Source organism: Dermacentor variabilis, chromosome 11 (assembly GCF_050947875.1).
Source record: "Dermacentor variabilis isolate Ectoservices chromosome 11, ASM5094787v1, whole genome shotgun sequence".
In the NCBI taxonomy this organism is placed as follows: domain Eukaryota; kingdom Metazoa; phylum Arthropoda; class Arachnida; order Ixodida; family Ixodidae; genus Dermacentor; species Dermacentor variabilis.
Window position 1 is genome coordinate 15,851,946 of NC_134578.1, and position 21,565 is coordinate 15,873,510.

Here is a 21,565-nt window from a genome sequence, read left to right on the forward strand (position 1 = left end):
CGAGACAAATTAGTCAGGGTACTCTAACCCTAATGGAAAAAGGAATTGGTTTACTTAAGTAACACATGTGTAACTTTGTAGCGAAATGGTTGGGCTCCTTACTTTTGTTTCTTTTTGGTCTTTATGCGTCTACTTTACCATGCTGTCACTGTTTTGCTATCACTTGGATTTGTCAATCTACCTTTGCAATTTATCTTTCTTCTTACATGCTGTTGCCTCTGGCCATATTATATATAAGCGCTTACTTTCAATAAAAAGTTTTGTTGTGAGTACAGCCCATGTCCTGTCTATTTCCTTCGTCTCTTGTTTCGTCTGTGTTACGTCAAACTGTGCAGGCATAGCTATCAACCCGAATCAATTTGCCCACCTTTCACTCATTCCACATCAACTTGTTTCACCAGCATCATAATTTGGCACTGGCCACATAGAATAGAGGCTAACACTCTAAGGTTTTATATTCTACTGTTCCTCTCCCAAATTGTTCTGGCAAGACAAGTTGCAGGTTTTTCAGTGCCTGTAGGGGAGTAATATTCAGCACAATAATGTTAAACTGACTGCAGGGCCTAACAAGTGCATAAATTTACTTATAGCAACCAAAACTGTGTTTCTGGGGCCACTTCCAAGTCAGACACAGTACCTATTAGCCACATCAAAGAACTCACAAAGAAGAGGATGTCCTCCTGAGGTCCAAAGGTGCCGAGAAGGAATGTGATGTCATTGGCAATGACAATGATGTCACGGCCCTCCGGGTACTCGGGCGTCACTAGTGTCATGCGCCAGGCTACCATGCCAACCTGTTTAAATGAGAACGCGCGAGAGTGCGTTTAGAAATGTGGCACGTCTCGCTTGCACTTACACATTGACGTCGCAATAAAGCTGGTGACAGCTACATTACAACTACCTGCATTCAAGACGTGACACCTGTCAGGGTCTCAAGACATCAATTAAGACAGTCCTTGGAATATGATGGGGTCACGAATCACTGGAATGGGGAACCCGTGTGGGCTCCTTGAAAAGCAGATGTCATAGCTGAAGAACATCTCCTGTGAGACAAGGAGAGAGCTGCGTTTCCAGGCCGGGAAGAAGTCTCTGAACTCCTAGTATACAGAGTGCCGAGGCCTGGCCTCTCGACGTCCTTTTCACAATCGGTAGGATCACTCCCAGATTCACAAGCTAAATTAATTCAAATTTGCTTCAGCTTGAAAGTGACTGCCCTCTTCCCATCACAGCTCATGAATGGCCAGCAGTGTACTGCTCTGTGGTCATCACTATTACCAGGCAGATGTAGTCAAGGGTCTGAACTAAGAACTCTCTGGCCAGGTAAAACAGCAATATAGCAATTAAACAACTTGTCATGGACTGAACAAGCACCTAGACACGAACATCTTGGCAACAGACTGAAATGTGTCATCACGGCTTCGTAGCCATTCCATCACTGTTTTGAGAGCACTTAAGTTGTTTCACCGGTGATTTTCGCGTATTGTGAACAAGGCACTCCTAAGGGTAATGAGATGTAAATTTCGTCATTGTTTGGCAAGTGACAAGATTCATAACTGCTAGATTATGCGTAGATATTGGTGGTGTAGTTCGTGTACTCTACGTGAACTAAGCCACTAAGATGAGAGGATTGCAGAGCTGTCACAACCAGCTTTGATCATTTCACTGCAGCAGCTGAACTGGATTAAGTAGCGCTGGACCTCACTCTGTCCTGAGCTCATTTTGTTCGGAATGTAGCACCAATGCACCCAATTTGCCACATCAGCCAAACCGTGGCGGTCACAGCATGTTACGTACGTCATTCTCGCCGGGTAGCCGCTTCTGTTCGACGAGCCGTCCCTGCGAGTCCATCACCAGCTCAACACAGCTCAGCAATGATTCTGGAATGTCCTGGCCCGGACGCATCTCAACATGCTCCTCCCAGAGCCTGATCAGGGCCTACAAGTAGTAAAGAAAAAAAAAAGTGAAAAACAAGGGGGCACGGCACATGAGCAATATCCAACAGTGTCAGAATGGCATGCACTCGTTACAATGACAGCGCTGCAAGTCATTTGGGACTCCACATTACTACTATGCCACGAGACCTAACCACTCTCGAAGACCAACTGACCAACCAACCGATTGATTGATTGATTGATTGATTGATTAAGCGGGTGGATGAGTCTAACATCTTAAAGGAACACTGCAGTTGCGAGAGATGTAGTAGGGGGGGGGGGGTGTTCAATTTGATCTGTCGTACTTAAATTTAGGTGCATGAGCATTTTTGCTTTCTTCCCCAATTCAAATGTTGTACCCACAAGTGGGTATCGATCCTGCCACCTCTCGTGGCCCGTGACCTTGTCGCTCTCAGCAGCACAACTTCACGGCCATTTACCACTGCAGCACATAGCAAACATGTTCCATAACACAAGTGTTCAATAACTGCCTTGTGCAACCGACATACAGCAGTATGAATTTTGTGGCAAGGAACCCAATCTCTAACATTATCCTGGCTGACAAGTATTCAGTATCAAAATAGGCAAATAAACAATGTACTATTATGGACAATTTAAATATAGCACAGACAAGTTAGGGCTAACTAGAATGCATCCTTTCATTTCTGCTTTCGCTGGTATGTGTAATATCAGCACGATTTTCACTTGCATGCTTAGTGGAAGACCAATATCATCCATGGCAAATAAATAAGTAGTGGTGAAAGATTGTGTGCTCAAGTTATTACTTGAGGAAGCTGTTCTACATTGTAATGTGTTGTTGACCTCTTATATGTTCATGACTGTAGAGAGAGGCAGAAAGAGGTAGCCCAGAGACAACGAATCTACAGAGACACCGACCTGCCGGAACATGTCGGGAAAGTCGTAGACGTAGGTGGTGCCATTGGACTGGGCCTGGAACCGCTTCTGCTGCAGGTAGTCCTTGGTGAGGTACGGCGTGGAGATTGGCAGGCCATGCAGCGGTCCCTGGCGGTGGGGTCCCCACGCCTCAAACTGCATCAGGCCCGTCTCGGGGTCCAGGCGTTCCTTGTACAGGGAAATGTCCAGGTAGTAGCCGCTCTCGTTGGCCAGGAACAGGCGGATGGGCACGAGCTTGCCATTCAGGCTAGGCCTGTCGAGAAACCAGAGCAAGGGAGAGGGGGGGAACGACGGTGGTTTGAGGAAAGGAGAGAGAGTGCATCACTGTCAGTCATAAACAGCAACGAAAAGTTGTTCTTTAAAATTTACTGTTGCTGTGCATTACCGCCACCACCGTGCAGTCTCCACACTGGCATTCCTATGCATACTTAAGTGCAAGAGAACTAGAGATAAACAAGGATACAGTCTAAGTCCAGTACTGACTGCTTAACAAGATGATTTGCCTTTGGCAGTAAGTTTACACTCTAAAAAAGTCTTGTGATCTTTAGATTTTATCTTGTACTAACAACATTAATCATCATCAACCTTCAGTGCACTTCCTCAATGTATTAGTCTACATTCAGTACTTTCCTGTCCAGAAGACTAAGGCTCACTGTGCATCCTGGTCCTGGCAGCAAAGTATGAGCTGTGCATGCAAAGTACTGGCTCCACATATAAGAAAATATGTGCAACCTTGATGACGATTATCACTGTAGGACAAATTCCTAAAGGGTGTTTAATTTTTTTCCGAGTGCATCTTCCTTTAATGGTGTTCGTACTAACTTACCTTCTCATTGCAAGGGAGTCAAATGGGCACAACACAACCATCTTGGCAAGGGAGCCAAAAGCAGGCTTTGGGGGTACAGGAGAACTCCAAAAAGAGTGTGAAGTGTTCAAAATGAGACAGACTTCACTCTCAAAACAGCTGCGCCCTTTGGGGTGTATATTTGTCCCACAACGATAATCGTTGTCAGCATTGCTTGCGTTTCCTTTCTTGAAAACGCTGCACTCCCTACTTTCCTGTCGAGAATGCTATGTCACGCTGATAACACGCATGCCATCCCTGACTTGGAAGTACCGGGCAGGGCGGAGCCCTAGCCATTTTGACTTATCAGGGTGGACTAATGGCCGATTTGGAATTAAAAACAGATTGGAACACTTTTGCGTTACACCGGCCCAAAACATAGTATGTTGCATACTGGAAGCATAAAAGTGACCAAATAATGTGTGATTTGACATAACCTTGTGTTTACTGTTTACAAGTTGCAATAGTGATATATCAAGTAGTTATTCTGCAGGAAGCATCGCAGATCTGACAAATGCACTGTGAAACTCACAAAGCGGGACTTCTTTGACTGTATTAGTTGCCTAGCTTCTGCAAGTTTACCTACTCGGGTGTGAAATGGATTATAGCACTCATAAGTCTCCGTAACTTAAGCTCTCTCTCGTTTAATGAGAACACATCATGTATGCCTGGGTATGCAGCTTCCCTAATGCATGCAATAAATTTGCTGGGTAGATGAGTGCAAGCTTTATAAAATATGAGGCAACATCGGCAGGCATGTCTGTGCTTGTGCTTTCTTTTATCACCCACTGCCATACCCCAGGTCCCTCATGCTTACTTCTATTATTGCTAGTAGCTTATATGCTTGAGAACTTCTCTCAAAGATAATGAGACTAAACTAGATCGAATTTAGTCTCATTAGTAGAACACTGATGGAAAGCACTGTGTGGTTACCAATGCAAACATGCAGGTGGAGAAAAAAAATTGGGGCTGCATTCTGTGTCACCTTCTTTTAAGAATCCCCTCATTTTCATACAGTGCCCTATCCACTTCCCGAAGTCACATGCCACCGTCAGGGAACACGCATCGAGGATGTGACAAGCGAAAAGAAGCTTTCGTTTTTATTTTAGCGGGGGAAAAAAAAAATGAAAACTTACTGGCATGGCTGCAGAGCTTCTGACGCACAGCGAAACAACTAGCGCAGCGCGCCGATGGATAAACTAATCCTCAAAAGAGGCTGAAGCAGAACGCAGCCTCTCCCGTCATCAACGCGGGTGTGGCCTCTCTCCAGAGACAATTTTTTGCCGCCATTTTCTTTGCACTTACACGCCAGGCCCAGACAAGTCCTCGGTGAAAACCATGCGGCTGGGCGTGGAGCTGGCGTCAATGCCTCTTTACAACGGGCCAATCATGCGCCCCCAATACCATGCAGCGGCCGCAAGCATGCGCAGGGGCAGAGGTCAAGCAGGATGGGGGGGGAGGCAAGGAAGGCAAAGGTCAAAGGCAACAAGATGCCGCTGTACAAGTTTACAAGCCAAGCCTAGCAACAAGGCACACTTAGCAACAACAAAGCGCTGTATACTCTAAAGCGAACAATGCTGTCGAATGTAAAAAAAAAAAATACATTTCTGGGCTCAAAATCAATCAAGGAGGTCTAAATGCCCAAAAGCAACACACGCCTTAGTATGTGGGCCTCCACATTAATTTTGACGGCGTATGGTCCTTAATGTGCATCTCATCATCATCATCATCATCATCAGCCTGGTTACGCCCACTGCAGGGCAAAGGCCTCTCCCATGTTTCTCCAACAACCCCGGTCATGTACTAATTGTGGCCATGCCGTCCCTGCAAACTTCTTAATCTCATCCGCCCACCTAACTTTCTGCCGCCCCCTGCTACGCTTCCCTTCCCTTGGGATCCAGTCCGTAACCCTTAATGACCATCGGTTATCTTCCCTCCTCATTACATGTCCTGCCCATGCCCATTTCTTTTTCTTGATTTCAACTAAGATGTCATGAACTCGCGTTTGTTCCCTCACCCAATCTGCTCTTTTCTTATCCCTTAACGTTACACCTATCATTCTTCTTTCCATAGCTCGTTGTGTCGTCCTCAATTTGAGTAGAACCCTTTTCGTAAGCCTCCAGGTTTCTGCCCCGTAGGTGAGTACTGGTAAGACACAGCTATTGTATACTTTTCTCTTGAGGGATAACGGCAACCTAATGTGCATCTAAATCTAAGAAATTTAACTAAGTATACGTGTGCATTTTTGTATTATGTTCCTATCACCTTCATTGCATTATGCCCACTAGGAGAGTGAAGGATAAGAAGAGAGCCTAATAATAGAACATTTGGCATGCTGCCACATGTCTGGTTCGGAGTATAAATGGTAGGGTTAAATATGCAGTAATTCGAGCAAGAGACAGTTTTACAGCGGCTTTTCTCTTGCAGTGACAGTTGCCAAGTGCTGGTCTACGCTGTGATCTGCGTTCGCAACCTGTTCAGTCACACTGTTCGAAGCTGCGTGCCCTTTAAACAAGTCATTTTGATGCTGATTCAGGTATCATTTATACTAGCTGGATTCTCCAAGGTCTCTGCTTGGAGCCTAGTATGTAAACAATCCGTGGGCAACATGATTTTTCCAGCGGGTCTTTTGTGAGAACCAAATGGCTCCTAGTAGAAAACATCATAAAGCTTTTTGACTTCACAAACGAAGTTCTTTGCATATCGAACATGCCTACAGGTTTTGCGGCTTTCCTGGCCCAAGTTGTATAGCTTGAGAACCAGTGGATAAGAAATTATGCGATGGCCCTGTAGAGTATCTGATATGGCTGGGTGATAAAATCATCTTTCCAGAAATGGACAGAAACGTGATGCATAATAATGTCTTGAAATTACTAGTTGAAATAGCTATTCTACATGGCCCTAAGGCTCACTAAACCTTAAAGTTTTAAAATTTAGGAACGGATTGCATAAAATAGAGTGTTTTATGTGAAGAGAAGGAACCTCTATCTAAAGTGCCATCATCAGGTGTGCACTTACAAACAACACAAGCATGGAGCCATGAACATAATTGTTCTCTGTACACTACACTGTTAATTTCGTATGTGTTCCTTTCATCATTTTCAATCTACCTGTTACACTTTCAACTGGACTGACTGCAGGACATCAGATTTGTAGCTTAAATGAAAGACAACTGTACAAACATCAGCAAACAAACTATACAAGCCAGCATACTGGTAGAAAGGCCAAGCATGTAATTTGAGCATTACACTAAGTTCTCCTCTTATCGCTTTAAGTACAGCTGACATTCTAGTGGCAGAGAAATTTTTCCCCTTTCCAAGTTATTCCAAAAAGGCGCATGCACCACAATACACAGGACATACAACTATCACACCAGCCAACAGCAAGAACAGAAAAAAGAGAATAGAGAGCTTTAGAATTGGGGGCGCAAGGCACTGGGCCCCCAAGCCGCGTTGCGTCGGTTGCTCTTGGGTTTAGATGAGCAGCAGAGTTTGAGGATTGGGTCGAACGCAGACAGCGTTGGGTTGAGCGCTCGGGGCGCCGCAGTGTGGAAAATAGACAGGTGCTTGAAAGTAAAAAAAAAAAAAAAGAAGGAACCTTTTTTCTTACAAGTGAAAACTAACAATGCATTTTTGAGCAAAAAGAGCGAACAATGTAAGAAACGTAATCATTGTGTTAGTACCGGTTAGTATTACAAATTAAGTGTGCGATTCTAAGCCAAGCAAAGCCAATCGAAGCGAAGTGCTCTTAGTTGGTGTTTTCTTGTGTCGCGCTGCGAAAAAACTGAGTTCACTCGCGTGAAATGGCGAAAATCAGTTGAAGTAAATAAAGTTTGCTCTGCGACCATCTGCTGTACGTCATCACTGTCACCCGCGAGGGCGGCCCAAGACGGCTTGGGGGCCCACGCTAGTTTTCGATTCTTGGGTCTTGGGTTAACGCGAACGCAAGAACCCAAGACTGGCTTGGGTTCTGCGCATGCGCACTTGTGGCGCGCAATTTTCTTGGGTCCCCAAGCCGCTTGGGCCCCCAATTCTAAAACTCTCTAATAACAAAATACACTGCAGAATCAAAACCAGAATTCCATGCAAAATGTGCGGCATGCACTATTCTTTTCTTTGGCTTTGCGCTAGTGCTACGAACTAGTCCCGGTTTATCTAGGCAAGCATTCTCACAAATCAGGTCAGAATAAAAAAACAGCTGATGTGTTAGAACTTTATCGTAAGCGTTGCCATACGAAATGCTTAATAGCTACAGGACAAGCTTGAATGCATTAGCATAAATACGCAGCCATCACACTAGCACAGATGCTGGAAGCTACCAGAAATACTGTGGCCTAATAAGGTCAGCAACTTTCAACTTGACAGATTTCATTCCATTTTGCACCCAGTGCACCAAACAGCATCCAAAATTGCTCCCACTCACCGAATTGTCATCTTGATCTCGGCCTGGAGGACGCGGAGCTTCCATAGTCGAGGCCCATACCTCATCACCATGTCCCTGACATTCTCGGCAATCTGCAATGTGAAAAAAGCATTGGCATATGCAAACATCATTCCTAGCACATTTAAAAACACCATGGGCTGCTGACTGGAACCTGTAATCAGGCAGAACCTAGCTGACCACTGAGGCCATGTCTGCATCACATAAACACAGCAACAGCAAAACTATGAATTAAAGAACAGTAGTACCTAAGCAACTGCATCCATCATAACTAGTTTGACTTATGGTACAACTCGGCTAGATGTGCTACTAAATTCAACATCACGAGCAGCATCAGCAGCCAATTTAATGTCCACTGCAGGACAAAGACCTCTCCCAGTGATCTCCAATTACCCCTGTTTTGTGCCAGCCGATTCCAAATTGCACCTGAAGATTTCCCAATTTCATCATGTAACCTAATTTTCCACCGTCTTCGACTGCGCTTACCTTCCCTTGGCAACTATTCTGCAATTCTATAGGTCCACCAGTTATCTAACCTATGCATTACATGGCCTGCCAAGCTCCATTTATTTTCTCCTAATGTCAACTAGAATGTCGGATATCCCCGTTTGCTCTCCCATCAACAGTGCTCTCTTCCTGTCTCTTAATGTTATGCCTAACATTTTTCGTTCCATTGTTCTCTAAGCGGTCCGTAACTTCTGCATAGTTCACATGTGAACACGATTGCAGGGAGTACTGCAGACAGATGTGTTAAGCAGGAGAGACATAGTAGACAGTTTTAGTTTAGCTTACGCATACGCTATAGGATAGTGTACGGTAAGCAGCGCATGATTTTTACAGTTTTAGTTGGCCTGCGAGATATTCGGATCTCAGAGGCCATATGCCATCGTTACGGCTATCTTCCGACTGTAGCGATAGGCGGCGTTGACATTTCGAATGTTTCGTTCATTAGGCTTCAACTCGTTCGAAACGAGAAGCAATCTCGAAAACACCACAAGGTTATCCATAATACTCTGTCATCGAAGCGACCTGAGACTAAGTGAAAGCCATTTACACAGTCATTTGCTACGAAGGAAGTGCATTTTACAAAAGCAACGCCAAATTTAATTTGAAGCGGGCAGCCGGTACCGCCGCCACATTTCACGCAAACCACGCAAAGATGCTAACACTAAATCTGAGAAATAGCGTGTGTACACTATACGCTATGGGTCGTTTAGCGTTCTGCGCATATGTGTACGCTATACGCTGGGTTGTTTAGTGTTCTGGGCACATGCAGTGACGACCCACTGTTTTATAGCATACGCTAAACAAACTGCCTAGTAAAATGCGGTGACTGATACTATGTGTCATGGGTCCGAGAGATGTCTGTTCCAACATGTCATGATCTCAGAGGACATGTCAGAGGCTTACTGGATGCGACTTTTGGTATGACAGGCGATATGCTGGATCAAACATGAAATCGAGCACTGTGTCGTGTGCTTTCAGTGCACCACAGCGAACGCTCACGGCCTTTTTGCAGAGCTCGGTCTTTCAAAAAATGCAAGTCTTTTAACACCGCAGTTTGGTTTGAATCTGGCACGGCCTACAACAATGGGGCCCTCTGAATCCACTGCGAATTGTACATACCCTGGCCGGGTCCATGGTGACCTTGGGCACGAAGTTGAGGAAAATGTGGTTGCAGTCAGTCCTCTTGGCCTGCAAAAGCGGGATGCAGCAATGTAGTGAGGCTCAGTCGTTAAACAAACCTCGTTTTTAATAGCAGCATACGCTTACACATACTACTCCAATCAATATACTCTTCCCCACATTTTATAGAAACAGACACTAAAGCTGAAACATCAATCAGGAAAGGCGTTTGTTCTGTCATCAGCAGTCACCAGGAGCAATTACACATGCAAATGAATGACACTTTATTAATGAGCAGGCGCACAGAATGTATAATTGACTTTGGCAAGCACTATTTCTCGGTAGGAATTGACTCAAGGTGAATGGCAGAACCAATTTTCAGAGGCGTCCTCTCTCTATTGGAGACTGCTTGGTGCATTTACATATCAACACAACATACTTGAGGGCACATGTAAATTTTCACACTGTAGCGAAACCAAGTTTTGTACAAAAATTACTAGAGGTAAGTCTGGTACTGGTGTCCACGGGAATGATGAGCTGCACATAGACTTGCCTAAAACTTCTTCCTTATGGCTTCGAACGGCTTTGCGACTTTGCAAATTGATCACCATTCAAGAAAATATTGCATTAAAAGTGCAATAATTTGCAATGATCATGCACGTGCGCAGAGTGCTTCCTGCATTTATTCACTATAGAATGGTCTTTCTATAGTCTATAGACTATGTCTATCTGTACAATGTCGTGCGGGTCAACTAGAAATGGCTATCTAAGACAATGACTGCACCAGGAACAGCGCTCATAAGTTGTGTGCAAAAGGTTTAGGTTACATTACATCAGGTCTTGTACAAGGGGCACACCAGTCAGCCGAAACAAGAGCTTAAATCACCCCAACCACGTCATAAACAGCTCTGCAGGTATGTGAGTACACTTCTTGGTCAGTCTCAGTGCTCGTGTGAAATGCGGTCATTAAATGTTCTTGCCTCTTCATGACTGAGTTTGGCATGCTTTACAAACATGGTGAAGTGAAGGTAGTGTGAAAAAACAAGGACAGAGACCTAGAATGGACCACCACAAGCACTTACTTGCGACTCAAGGTTTAGTCAAAGAAACAAGAATATAAAAGCAAGCAGAACTAACTGCATAGTCGCCAGAACTTAAAACCTACTTACAGGTGAAAATCCGAAAAAGACCAAAACACAAAAGGGAAAAAAATGACACAGAACTGGCATCAAAATGAAAAAAGATCAGGTCAGATCTGTCCTTGTTTTGCACTACTTTCGCTCTACTATGGAAATGTACCAACTCATCCAAATTATGTCTCTGTTCTTGTTGTTTCGCGCTACCTTTATTTTACCATGGAGCCGTACCAACAAGCCAAAATGTCAATCTACAAACATGGCTATTCACACCTCTGCCAGAACTGGCATGGCCGTCATACTTTACAGATGGCCATTTTTGGTTGACGCATATAATGTACAGATAGACACAACCTTTATAAAAACGTGACTGCTCAGAAATTTAGGCCAATAGTCAGATAAAGCATAGTAAATAAAGCAACAGGAATGTATAAAGCCACAAACACGAAGATGAAACAAATTCATCCCTGTGAAAACACTTCGTCCATAGAACATCCGAATCATATCCTAATGTCCATGCACCATTTTGGATACAAATAGGACATCGGCCGGACATCCAGTTTCAGATATTGTATTACGAATGTCCAAAGGACACTGCACTTGGACCTGTTTTGGATGTCCTACAGTTATCCTACATGGACCTCTTTTGGCACACAGGCGGATATTTATCCTCCAATGGCAGCTTTGTCTTTGACTTTTCGGGTAACAGAATTATGTTTTCTCGTGCGTTCAAATCACAATCCGAAGCTATCACGTCTGCAGCTCCTGCGTACGTAGCACTTTACAAATTTTCTGGCGCAGTTTTGAAAACTTTAATTCAATAAGGCGCTTGTGCTTGGCGGGAGGCATAGAAGAATGCGGAGTATTCTGCACTTCTGCACGTACGTGCGCGCGTGCAAGACATGTGCACAGAATGTATCAGTTCTTGATGCATGGACGCTGTGCCTGTTGCATCTCTGCTGCGACCGTAATTGACATTATGGCAAACTTGGTGCACAAAAGGCCCTGGCATACGTCCGTAAAATGTACACAGCGAGACCCCACAACATCCCTCGCAGACATGCAAGAAAGTGCGGCCGAATGGTCATGCGAGCGACATCCACAGGAGGTATTAGACACATGGTATATCCATGTCTTGGCAGTGAATGTCCATAGGAGATCCATAGGATCTCAATGCGGTCACTGCAATGTCGTTACCATGGTGGCTAAACGAATGCAGCAATGGAGTTCCGTCCAGTAATTTTCATCAGAAACTCTATCCAACGAACGAATGCTCAGCCTTAGGCTGAAATACGAGAGCTCGTGAAGTTATGTTCCAGGCTCAAACTTTAGGAACAGAAGATTTGACGTTTCTGCATTACAAGCTCAAAACCCCAAGCAGCAACAGAACATTTCAAAAGCATGCGAATGAAGGTTTTCATACCGAATCAAATCTAATAAAATAATGATGGCAATGAATCAAACACGGATCAAAGAATGTAGCGACAGTATTCGTACAAAGTGCAAATCAGACATAGTTTTGCAAATAACTTTCCAATAGTTGTGGAACACGACACATGCCTTTGAGATAGCTTTACAATTGTGCTTACTGGTCCACTAGTTCTCAACTCAGTAGGGGAATAAACCTCTTTTTACTTTTTATTCTGCTAGTCAATCATAGAACTATTAGAAAAGTTTCAAAATATATACATGGCGAATAGCAGTAACTTGATTCTACATTTCCCTATTTGAAGCTTTCAAACATTCACACCACTCTAAGACATTTAGCTGGAAGCACATGAGGCAAAAACTGTGCACTTAACTTGTAGCAAGCATTCCTTCAAGGATTTTAACTGCAATTTCAATCTAGCGGCACATACAATAAGAGCTGTGTAACTTTTCTTAGTAGAGTTTCCAGCAAGCCAGCCCAACAGATGCAGCAATGCCAGGACATTTCACTGGAGGTTGTACTCACCACTGGATGAGTGAAGGCAACTTCGAGCTCGTCCATTGCTTCAAGCAGAAGACGCTCTCCCTCATTCTGGAGATACTCGTATGAAGCTTCCTACAACGTAGAAGAAACGACCTCTTGCTTAACTCGCCATACCAATGCCCAAATTTCATTGCATAGAAGGCACCCCACCATGAAAGGAAAAGCATTGTTGATCAGCAAACAACTACTGTGGAATCGATAGTTATAAGATACAGTAATGCAATATGTGTTGTAAGTAGTTTGACTGATTAATTCAACTGAGAGTTAGAACATTACTTGTTAACATGTGGTGCAAGTTCGAATTTAACTGAGAGTTGAAATACCACTCATTCATATGTACTGTAAATGGTTCTGTTTGATTGATTGACCGACTCATTGATAGTTGAGACACCACTCGACATGTGCTACGAGTAGTTTGATTTATTGACTGATTGACTTACTGAATTGGGAGTTGGAACATTACGTGTTGATGTGTAGTGTGAGTTCCATCTGAACTGAGAGTTGACATGTGTTTGAGTGCTTCAGATCAGATTGATTGATTGATCGACTGTTTGCATTTAATGTCCAGAAGTCACACTGGTGCTACAAGGACACCATAGTGCTAGGGTCCCTAAACACACCCCCAAAGCGTGCGACCAAAATGTTTCTGCATCCGGCCCCAATTAGAATGTGGCCTCAGTGGCCGGGAATTGAACCCATGACCTTGTGCTTGGCAGCAGAGCACCACAGCCACCGAGCCACAGCATCATGTTTAAGTAGTTTTAGCATTCAAAATATTGCCACCTAGCACGTTTTCATTTTGCTGTAAGCATTCCAGGCATTTAACGGTCCGAAATACAAATAACTTGTTCCCTTTCATAGTGGTGCATAAGCCACAGGACAACAGCTTGAACAGTAGCTGCCCTCGTGAATAGGAATGCACTATGAGTGATATCTCACCTTGGTGACAAGATCAGAGTGCCTGATGATGGCACGAATGAAGAATCGGAAGTCGGAAACCTCCTGGCCCTTGGGAACCTGTGATGACAACACCAACGAAAAAAGGCATGACAAAGTTTCAAAAAGTGCAAAGAGTTCAACCTGAAACTTTTGTTCTAGAAACACAGGGGTACAAAAAAGTGTGCACTTCAGAAGCTGCGGAATCAACTGTGAGAACTCTAAAGTGTGTCCAATCAAGGCTGCAACCATAGCTTGGTAAAAAAAAGAAAGGCCTTCAAGACAGGAACATGTGACCACAGTGACAGCCGGCAAGAAGTAGGCACGGTGTTTTTTTTCTTCTTTAGTACTACAGTGTGCTGCACGACACTCAAAAAATAAAGTGGGTGCTAGATGTTGAGCAATGTTTTCATGTTGGTATCCGAAGCGCAGCAACTCCAGACATAGTATCTGGACTGGAAATACTGCCAATGGTTGAGGAAATCAAATATAATTTTACTAATTCATACACTTAAGAAAGGAATTGTGATTTCGTGCCAAAGGTGCAATTCATATTTAGAAGACAGAAATAAAGCATTTAAGTTCACCACAGGCAGCAGCCAAAATAAATCGAATCCATCATTAATTCCGAGTTCTGATCGTATCGATTCGTATCCTGACCATAACAAAATGACTTGTGGCACTCTCAAGCTTTGTAGGCACAGATTTAACAATGCAAACTTTTTCTTGGCAGAGTGAGGAGTATTTTTTATGATGTCATTTAATTTTCTCTTTCTTAACACCCTTTGTAACTTAATGCCACTATGCCAATAATTGCAAAATATGACCTCAAGGGGGGCTCACAGAGTTATGACAGCAAGCTGGAGATCAGTTTCAGTTCGCGAGAACACGACGCACCTTGGCCTTGCCGAGGTAGAGGTGCATCTTGAGATTGGAAGTGGGAATGGCCTCGAGGTCGTAGTTGCGCAATCGATTGATCTCCAGCTGGAATGCCAGTGCCGGCTCCAGGTGCCTGTAGATGCAGTCTTCGACATACTACAGATCAAGAAAAACAATGTTTTGCAGATCTAGGCGACGTCTAGAGGCCCACATCAAATACTGCAACAGTGGCATTTCGTGGCAAGCACTCAAGCCACGGGGCAAATAAGGAGGTCCAAGCTCCTCGTCAACAGAATGAGTATGCACTGAGCAGGCAAGAAGAGAGAGACAGAGAGATATTACAAGAAGCAGCACAAGTATTTTCTCAAACTTAGTTCTCGGCGATACATGCATGCCGCAACCACCCTTCGCCGCGACTGCAGATTCTTTGCAAGGAAAAATGTTGCGGCACTTGCTTTGTTTAAAAGTGGTACCTTACAGATGGGTCATGAAGTGGTCAGCTCAGCATCACAAGCTCAAGAAAGATGAGCTGGAGCATCATGGGCTTAAGTGTCGTGAGCCCAGAGGTCACGAGCTCGAGCGTCACAAGCACGAGCGTCACAAGCACGAGCGTCACAAGCACGAGTGTCACGAGCACGAGCGTCACAAGCGCGAGTGTCATGAGGCTACGCACAGCAGCACATATGCACCTCACCTCAATAAGCTGACTGTGTTACCTATGCTACTTTACCCGAACCAGTGGCCAAACTCGCAAATCTTTTTGTTCGCAAGTGCTGTTGGCTATTGGCTAATGCTATCTGCTCTTGCAAAAAGTGTTACTAACATCACAGATTTTTCATGCATACAGACCCAGATTAATTAGCTCATCATAGCAGAAGGAACACCTGGGCTTCAGGTTATCAACCTGACTAAATGGTTGTGCACACGTCTATGACTAAGGAGGTAAAAGTATTTTGCTGCCTCCTGAATAAAGTGACTGCAGTAAGAACCGCTATAACAAGAGCAATCCCGTGTTTCAGTAAAGGATTTAAACAAGTTGTGAACGCACGTGACTTACATCATCACGGTACCGAAACGTGTAGTACTGAGGGAATCGGCGCTTGTGGAGTATGAGGAAGGTGATTCTGCGTATCATCCTTTCCTTCATGATGGCACACTGCAAACAAACAAAATTCAATACAGATAAGACTGGCAAGCATTACACACAGCATTCTACAATCTTTGAATGGATGACGAGCACATAGACTGTTGATGTGTGTTGCGAAAATTGTGGGGATGCGTGACTCTCACGCCTCCCCTGAGATCTAGTTTTCCCGCATGGCTCGTCTCCTGCAGGGCGGCTTCGCCCGCGGCGGTCGGGTGGTACAAGCGCGGTGCGAGAGATGGCGCGAGCGTCGCGCCGCTGCGGGGTTACTCGGGCGTCGGGAGACAAGGCGCTCGGGCTGTTGGGTTCGAGACAGGAAGCGGGACGGCCGTGCCGCACGTGCAGCGACCCTCTTGCCCGGCGGGTCGGCGCGCGGCGGGGACGTATCCCGCGTGCGCGCCGACCCATGCTTCTGCGAGACCGCCTCGCGTGGCCGCCCTCGAACGCGCCACGATTCGCGTGACCATACACGCGAACGACCAGGCCTTGGGATCCAGCATGGGGCGAACATATTCGCTCGCTTCCGGTCGCGGTGAGTCAGACTTCTAGATTTGTCGCGCGCCCATCGGCATGTTTTGTGGATAGCAACTCGGCTAGCAGGCATTGATTTATGAAAGGTGCAATAAATGCCCTTGTGATTGTTTGCACTACTGTGTTGTCGTTCCTTTGTCCCAAGAGTACGGGTGTGAGAGACCCCACAAAATTAAGAAGAAATGCTCACACCAAGCTATAGAAATCGATTAAAGTGCATGTGATCAGCGAAAAATAAGTGAACAAGAACATCTGGAAATTAAAGAACTAGTGACCAGGCCACAATGGCTGATTGCCGACTTGTTCTAAGGCAAGAAACAAGCTTTAGCAGTGAAAGGCTCTCAAACTTCAGTGTGGCGACGAAGGGGGCTAGTTGGTTGGAGGTTAACTCTTGCTTTTGTGTCAAGTACAATGAATGTGCCCATGGAATCAACATCAGCCTATTTTGTATTCTCTGCAGGACAAGGTCCTCTACGAGAGATCTCCAGTTACACTTATCTCATATCAGCTGGCTCCAACCTATGCCAGCCAATGTCCTAATTTCGTCACACCCCCCAGTTCTCTGACCTCCTTGACTGCGCTTCGCTTCTCTTGGCACCCATTCTGTAACTAACAGTGCACTGGTTGTGTGCCCTACATATTACATAGCCTGCCAAGTTACATTCTTTTTCTTGAGATGTGAATAGAATATCGGCTACCCCTGTTTGCCGCACGACCCACACCGCCACTTTCCTGTCTCACAACGCTGCGCTTGTCATTTACCGTTTAATTGCTCGTTGAGCAGTTCTTAGCTTCTCAAGACAAGTTTACCTCAGCTCAAATAATAATAAATTTCTAACGCAAGCTTTCTTGCAACCAAAAACTAGTTACTCAAACTCATGGCCATCCTTACTTATTACAAGTACATCACAATATTCTGTTACAGTAAGTTGATCAGTTGCATTCAGACTTGCACATACCCCCCTCTTATGCAACTAGTAAAGCTTGCACAATTTCCACTCATGTACGTAAGCGCTGGATGAAAAAGAGTTAACATAGACATAGCAGACAAGAGACCAAATTAAATTTCTGGAGTGCACAACACATAAACACTCACCTTTTCCTGGCAGAAGGCATAGTACTTTGCTGCATAGTCTTCGTCCTCATTGGGAATGTCATTTCGGATGGCAATGTTGAGGATGTGCATAGGCTCGATGATCTGCGGGAAACAAGCAAACAGCAAATTGAACCACAGAGGAGCTGGTGCCCAGGCTGGGTGAAATTTAGTTGAACACGACGTAAGGCTGGCAAAAAAAGAAAGGAAAGAAAACAGTTATTTCACAAACTCACCACTGGACTTTCACTGCCATCGCAGAACGATGGTGCGTTGTGCTCCCGCGTGCCAAAGTCAAAGTCGTTCCGTGGTGCCACATTCGGCGAAATGGCAAAGAATTCGATCAGGTTGTCAAAATCACTGAAATTAGGCAAACAAATGAGCCAATCATAAACCACTAATCGTTAACTCATTATTCTCAAGCATTAGTTGTTCATTCCTGTTACGCGACGTTTCACTCAAAAAAGCAGGCAGGGGGATGGCCACCACAGTAGCTTAACCGAGAAAGCCACGTATGAAAAAATTGGAAAAAAAAATTAAATTACGGGGTTTTACGTGCCAAAACCACTTTCTGGTGAGGCACGCCGTAGTGGCGGACTCCAGAAATTTCGACCACCTGGGGTTCTTTATTGTGCACCTAAATCTAAGTACACAGGTGTTTTCGCATTTCGCCCCCATCGAAATGCGACCGCCTTGGCCGGGATACGATCCCGCGACCTCGTGCTCAGCAGCCCAACCCCATAGCTACAGAGCAACCACGGCGGGTAACAAATTGGAAGATTTGGGTTTGGTCCTAACCTGCGGCAAGTTATCTTTCCATCTACTTGCATTTTCCTTTATTGATTAGACTGCAATTAAACATAACTATTAGCTTACTCTGCTTTCTCAGACTTCAGTGTGTTACTTCACATGGCTGTGACTTAAATTTTAACCCTCAGATCCCCTTTACTCTTCTCGTTCTGACATTTCATATGGTATAAGAAAGGCAACCCTCATTCGAAATCACGCTTGATGTTTCAACAGGAAGTACTATATTAAAGGCAGCAAAAGGTCAACAGAATGAAAACGAAATTTGTATAACATCTTTTGTAAGAGAGCACTCCGCCTCATATAGACAGTTGGCCACACATTACTACAAGTATATGAATTACTTAAAGAAATTGCTGAAATGAAGACACTGAAGTTCTACAGTGAATGTTTCGACTTTACATCTAGCAGCTGTACAGGTAGCTGCGAGGGGCTAAACATTTAAAGGTTTTGAATTGAGTGACTAGCTGGTGCTCTTCAACATGCACCCAAGTTAAATACGCCAGCATTTTTTGCGTTTTGCTCCCACTGTAATTCAAGAGTCGGGCCCATGACTTCGTGTTTACAACCAGAACAGCACAGCCACTGAGTCACCAAGATAGCTAAGACCTAAAAAGAAAAGAAATTGCACTTATGCATTTCTAGTTGCAATGCCTGTGCGCTCCTTTATTAACTCTAATGCCCAATAATATGATAACAGTCAGTTTTCTGATACATGTCAGTGGCCATGGGTAGAATGATAGTGCTCAAAATCGTAAATAATTATGCACTGGTGAGCTGCTAACAGTTCCGAGGGCTACATAAGCCAAAGCTTGAAGGGGCCCCATTAGACTCTCGTGCTGTCCGTCAAGCTTACATACAACCCAGACTACATCAGCTTGACAGGACCCCATCACATGTTCTGTCAGGTGGTCGTGAAATCTATCAGGCTGGCATACAAGGCTTTGTTCGCATTTCCCTTGGATCGAACGCATAAAGCAAAAATTTAATAACACTAAACTGAAGCTCCCTTACTTGGCAAACTGATCGAAGGTGTTGAAGGCAGCCATGATGCCCACACGCTGAGAGTCCAGGTCTGGTTGTTCGTGCTCCCATGCCGACACAGTGTCGTCAGGTGTGCCGGGTGTCTCTGCTGTGTTCCCGTCTGTCACTACCGGGGTTTGGACCTGCCTGCAGTGTTAAGCAAAATGCCTGTTACCAGTTATATCCGTGTTCACTATATCGAGGTCCAACCGGTGTCCCACACGGCAACATCAAAAAGTGACGCTTCTTACTGTTCAAAAAAGTTATCGTAAGTGGTGAACTTGTGCCAAAACACAATGAAAAAAAGCAAGATGTGAAGACAGGACCAGAATGCAAATGCAATAAGGGAGGGCAGCAAGGACAAGCTCCTGCTATGCGTTGAAGGACTGCCGAAAGGTTAAGTGTGAACGTCAAACGAGAGCAAAGCGCTCACCTGTTTGGATGCGAGCTGGGAAGTAGGAACTGGAACTGGGCCGCGCAGATGCCCGAGGGCAGCTGAAGGTGCTGCAGGCATGTCAGGTCGTAGGAGACATACGCACGCCTCACGTACACCTGCGCAAGCACGCACCCATGCCACAGTGAACTCGCTTCACCAGCATGATAACTTGGGACAGAGAATACAAGCATCAACAACAACTGAATTCGTTCAAGTGATGCAGGAAGCACTGTGTTTAGCAGCTCAAGAACTGCCCGAATCTCGCAACTGGATTATGACTCTAAGACAATTTCTTGGAAGTAGGCAACAACGACACGCAGCTTTTATAGCCGAACCTCGTTTAAAAGGGCTCCAAACCACCCCTGAATAATAATAATAATAATAATAATAATAATAATAATAATAATAATAATAATAATAATAATAATAATAAACAGTTGCATGCTCCACTCTGGCTTTTACAACCTTCTCTTCACACGTCCCAATGCCAGCAGGGCCACCTACGTCGCATCACCAGGGTAAAAGCTGTCGAATGGTGCGTATACGAGGGACATCAGTTCTGATCCATCTGCTACTACACTTTAGTTCGTTTACTTTCATTCCTTCTATTTAGTGCATTTTTGCCATGCTGTCGGAGACCTACTCTTGTCTTGCTTGCCTGTCGTGTGCAGTCAAATGATTTCACCCCATGTAGCGCGTATTGCACTGCGCATGTGATGGCAACAGCATGTAGCCGAAAACCATGGAGTTTCGATAAGTGTAAGTGGATGGTGCTTTCGAACAAGAAAAAAATAGCCCCAATGTGATATTCCATACTGATGTAGTATCCACACGTCTTCCGGTGAAGTACACATCAAGAAGGAGAAATAGAATGAAACCACTTGATCATCTTCGAGCGCGGAGTGGTTCAGGGGCCCTTTAAAGAAAAAGTTATATGACAAGCGAAGCTAGTGGCGACAAAGCCACATCGTGCGTTTTTCCTGTTCCGAAGACTTTAGTGCATCACAAGACGAATCGGCAAATCGGTTCTAGTTGTATCCCAACATCTCACTTCTGCGGAGTTGTACAGGAAATGCAGAATAGCGAAAGCTGTGGAACCGCATGGAGGACAACATGCGGTCAATAGACAGTGACAAAGAGCTTGGAGTGAAAATGATGACACTAACTGTGAGTAAATTAGCATTCTCTGAAGGTAAAACCTCAAGGGTTGCACTTTTTCAGATTGCAACAGATAGAAACATGAGACACTTGTTATAAAATTGGGTGCATGTTAGATTTGCGTGCATTGTTTCCTTAGTCGAACCCAAAAGAAATTGGGGGCGTGATACAACTGCATATGTACAATGTATGAGGAAGGCATGTTTCAAGTCCACAGAATAAAATCAATACCATCAGCCAACTTACCTCGAGAGCAGCCCTCTGGACGACGACGTTGCCATGATAGAAGAAGTCGGGCAGCACATCAAAGATGGACGTCTCGGAGAGGATCAGCTTCTGCAGGTTCTCGGGGCAGAAGTCGTGGCCGTACATGTCAATAGCCGACAGGAAGATAGACTCCATCTGGTTGTGCCGCAGCTCCCACGCTGGCTGGTGAGTCGCTATTAACACCTGCACACAAAATGTAATCGTGATGGTTATACACTTAACAACCTGCTGCTTCGCAATCGTGAAATTTGTGGCAAGGAAATGTGAGCCACACTTGTTAATAATGTTTCGTTTTTGTTAATGTCTCATTTTTACTTCTCAGGTTTAAGTCTCATTTCATCATGTTAATCATGTCTCAAGATGTTTAGCAGCACTGAACAACTAAAGGTTGGAGCTTAGTTTTATTTCTGGCAGTTAGTTCACTTGC

General features: G+C 44.7%; 1 protein-coding gene across 12 annotated transcripts in view; it reads right to left on the bottom strand.

Moving 5' to 3' along the window:
• Positions 1-21,565, bottom strand: part of ACC (acetyl-CoA carboxylase) — a 98,914-nt gene that overhangs the window by 16,270 nt on the left and 61,079 nt on the right. For 10 of the 12 annotated variants that reach the window (XM_075674908.1, XM_075674910.1, XM_075674909.1 and 7 more), the window contains 15 exons: positions 21,118-21,321; positions 19,711-19,829; positions 19,269-19,424; positions 17,684-17,807; positions 17,451-17,552; positions 15,737-15,835; positions 14,698-14,835; positions 13,804-13,881; positions 12,847-12,936; positions 9,757-9,825; positions 8,113-8,204; positions 4,996-5,061; positions 2,829-3,099; positions 1,795-1,935; positions 663-794 (listed from right to left, as the gene is read on the bottom strand). In XM_075674908.1, coding sequence (XP_075531023.1) covers positions 663-794; positions 1,795-1,935; positions 2,829-3,099; positions 4,996-5,061; positions 8,113-8,204; positions 9,757-9,825; positions 12,847-12,936; positions 13,804-13,881; positions 14,698-14,835; positions 15,737-15,835; positions 17,451-17,552; positions 17,684-17,807; positions 19,269-19,424; positions 19,711-19,829; positions 21,118-21,321 — 1,881 coding nt within the window. The remainder of the gene's footprint in view (positions 1-662; positions 795-1,794; positions 1,936-2,828; positions 3,100-4,995; positions 5,062-8,112; positions 8,205-9,756; positions 9,826-12,846; positions 12,937-13,803; positions 13,882-14,697; positions 14,836-15,736; positions 15,836-17,450; positions 17,553-17,683; positions 17,808-19,268; positions 19,425-19,710; positions 19,830-21,117; positions 21,322-21,565) is intronic. The other 2 variants (XM_075674911.1, XM_075674912.1) reach the window with 1 other exon arrangement.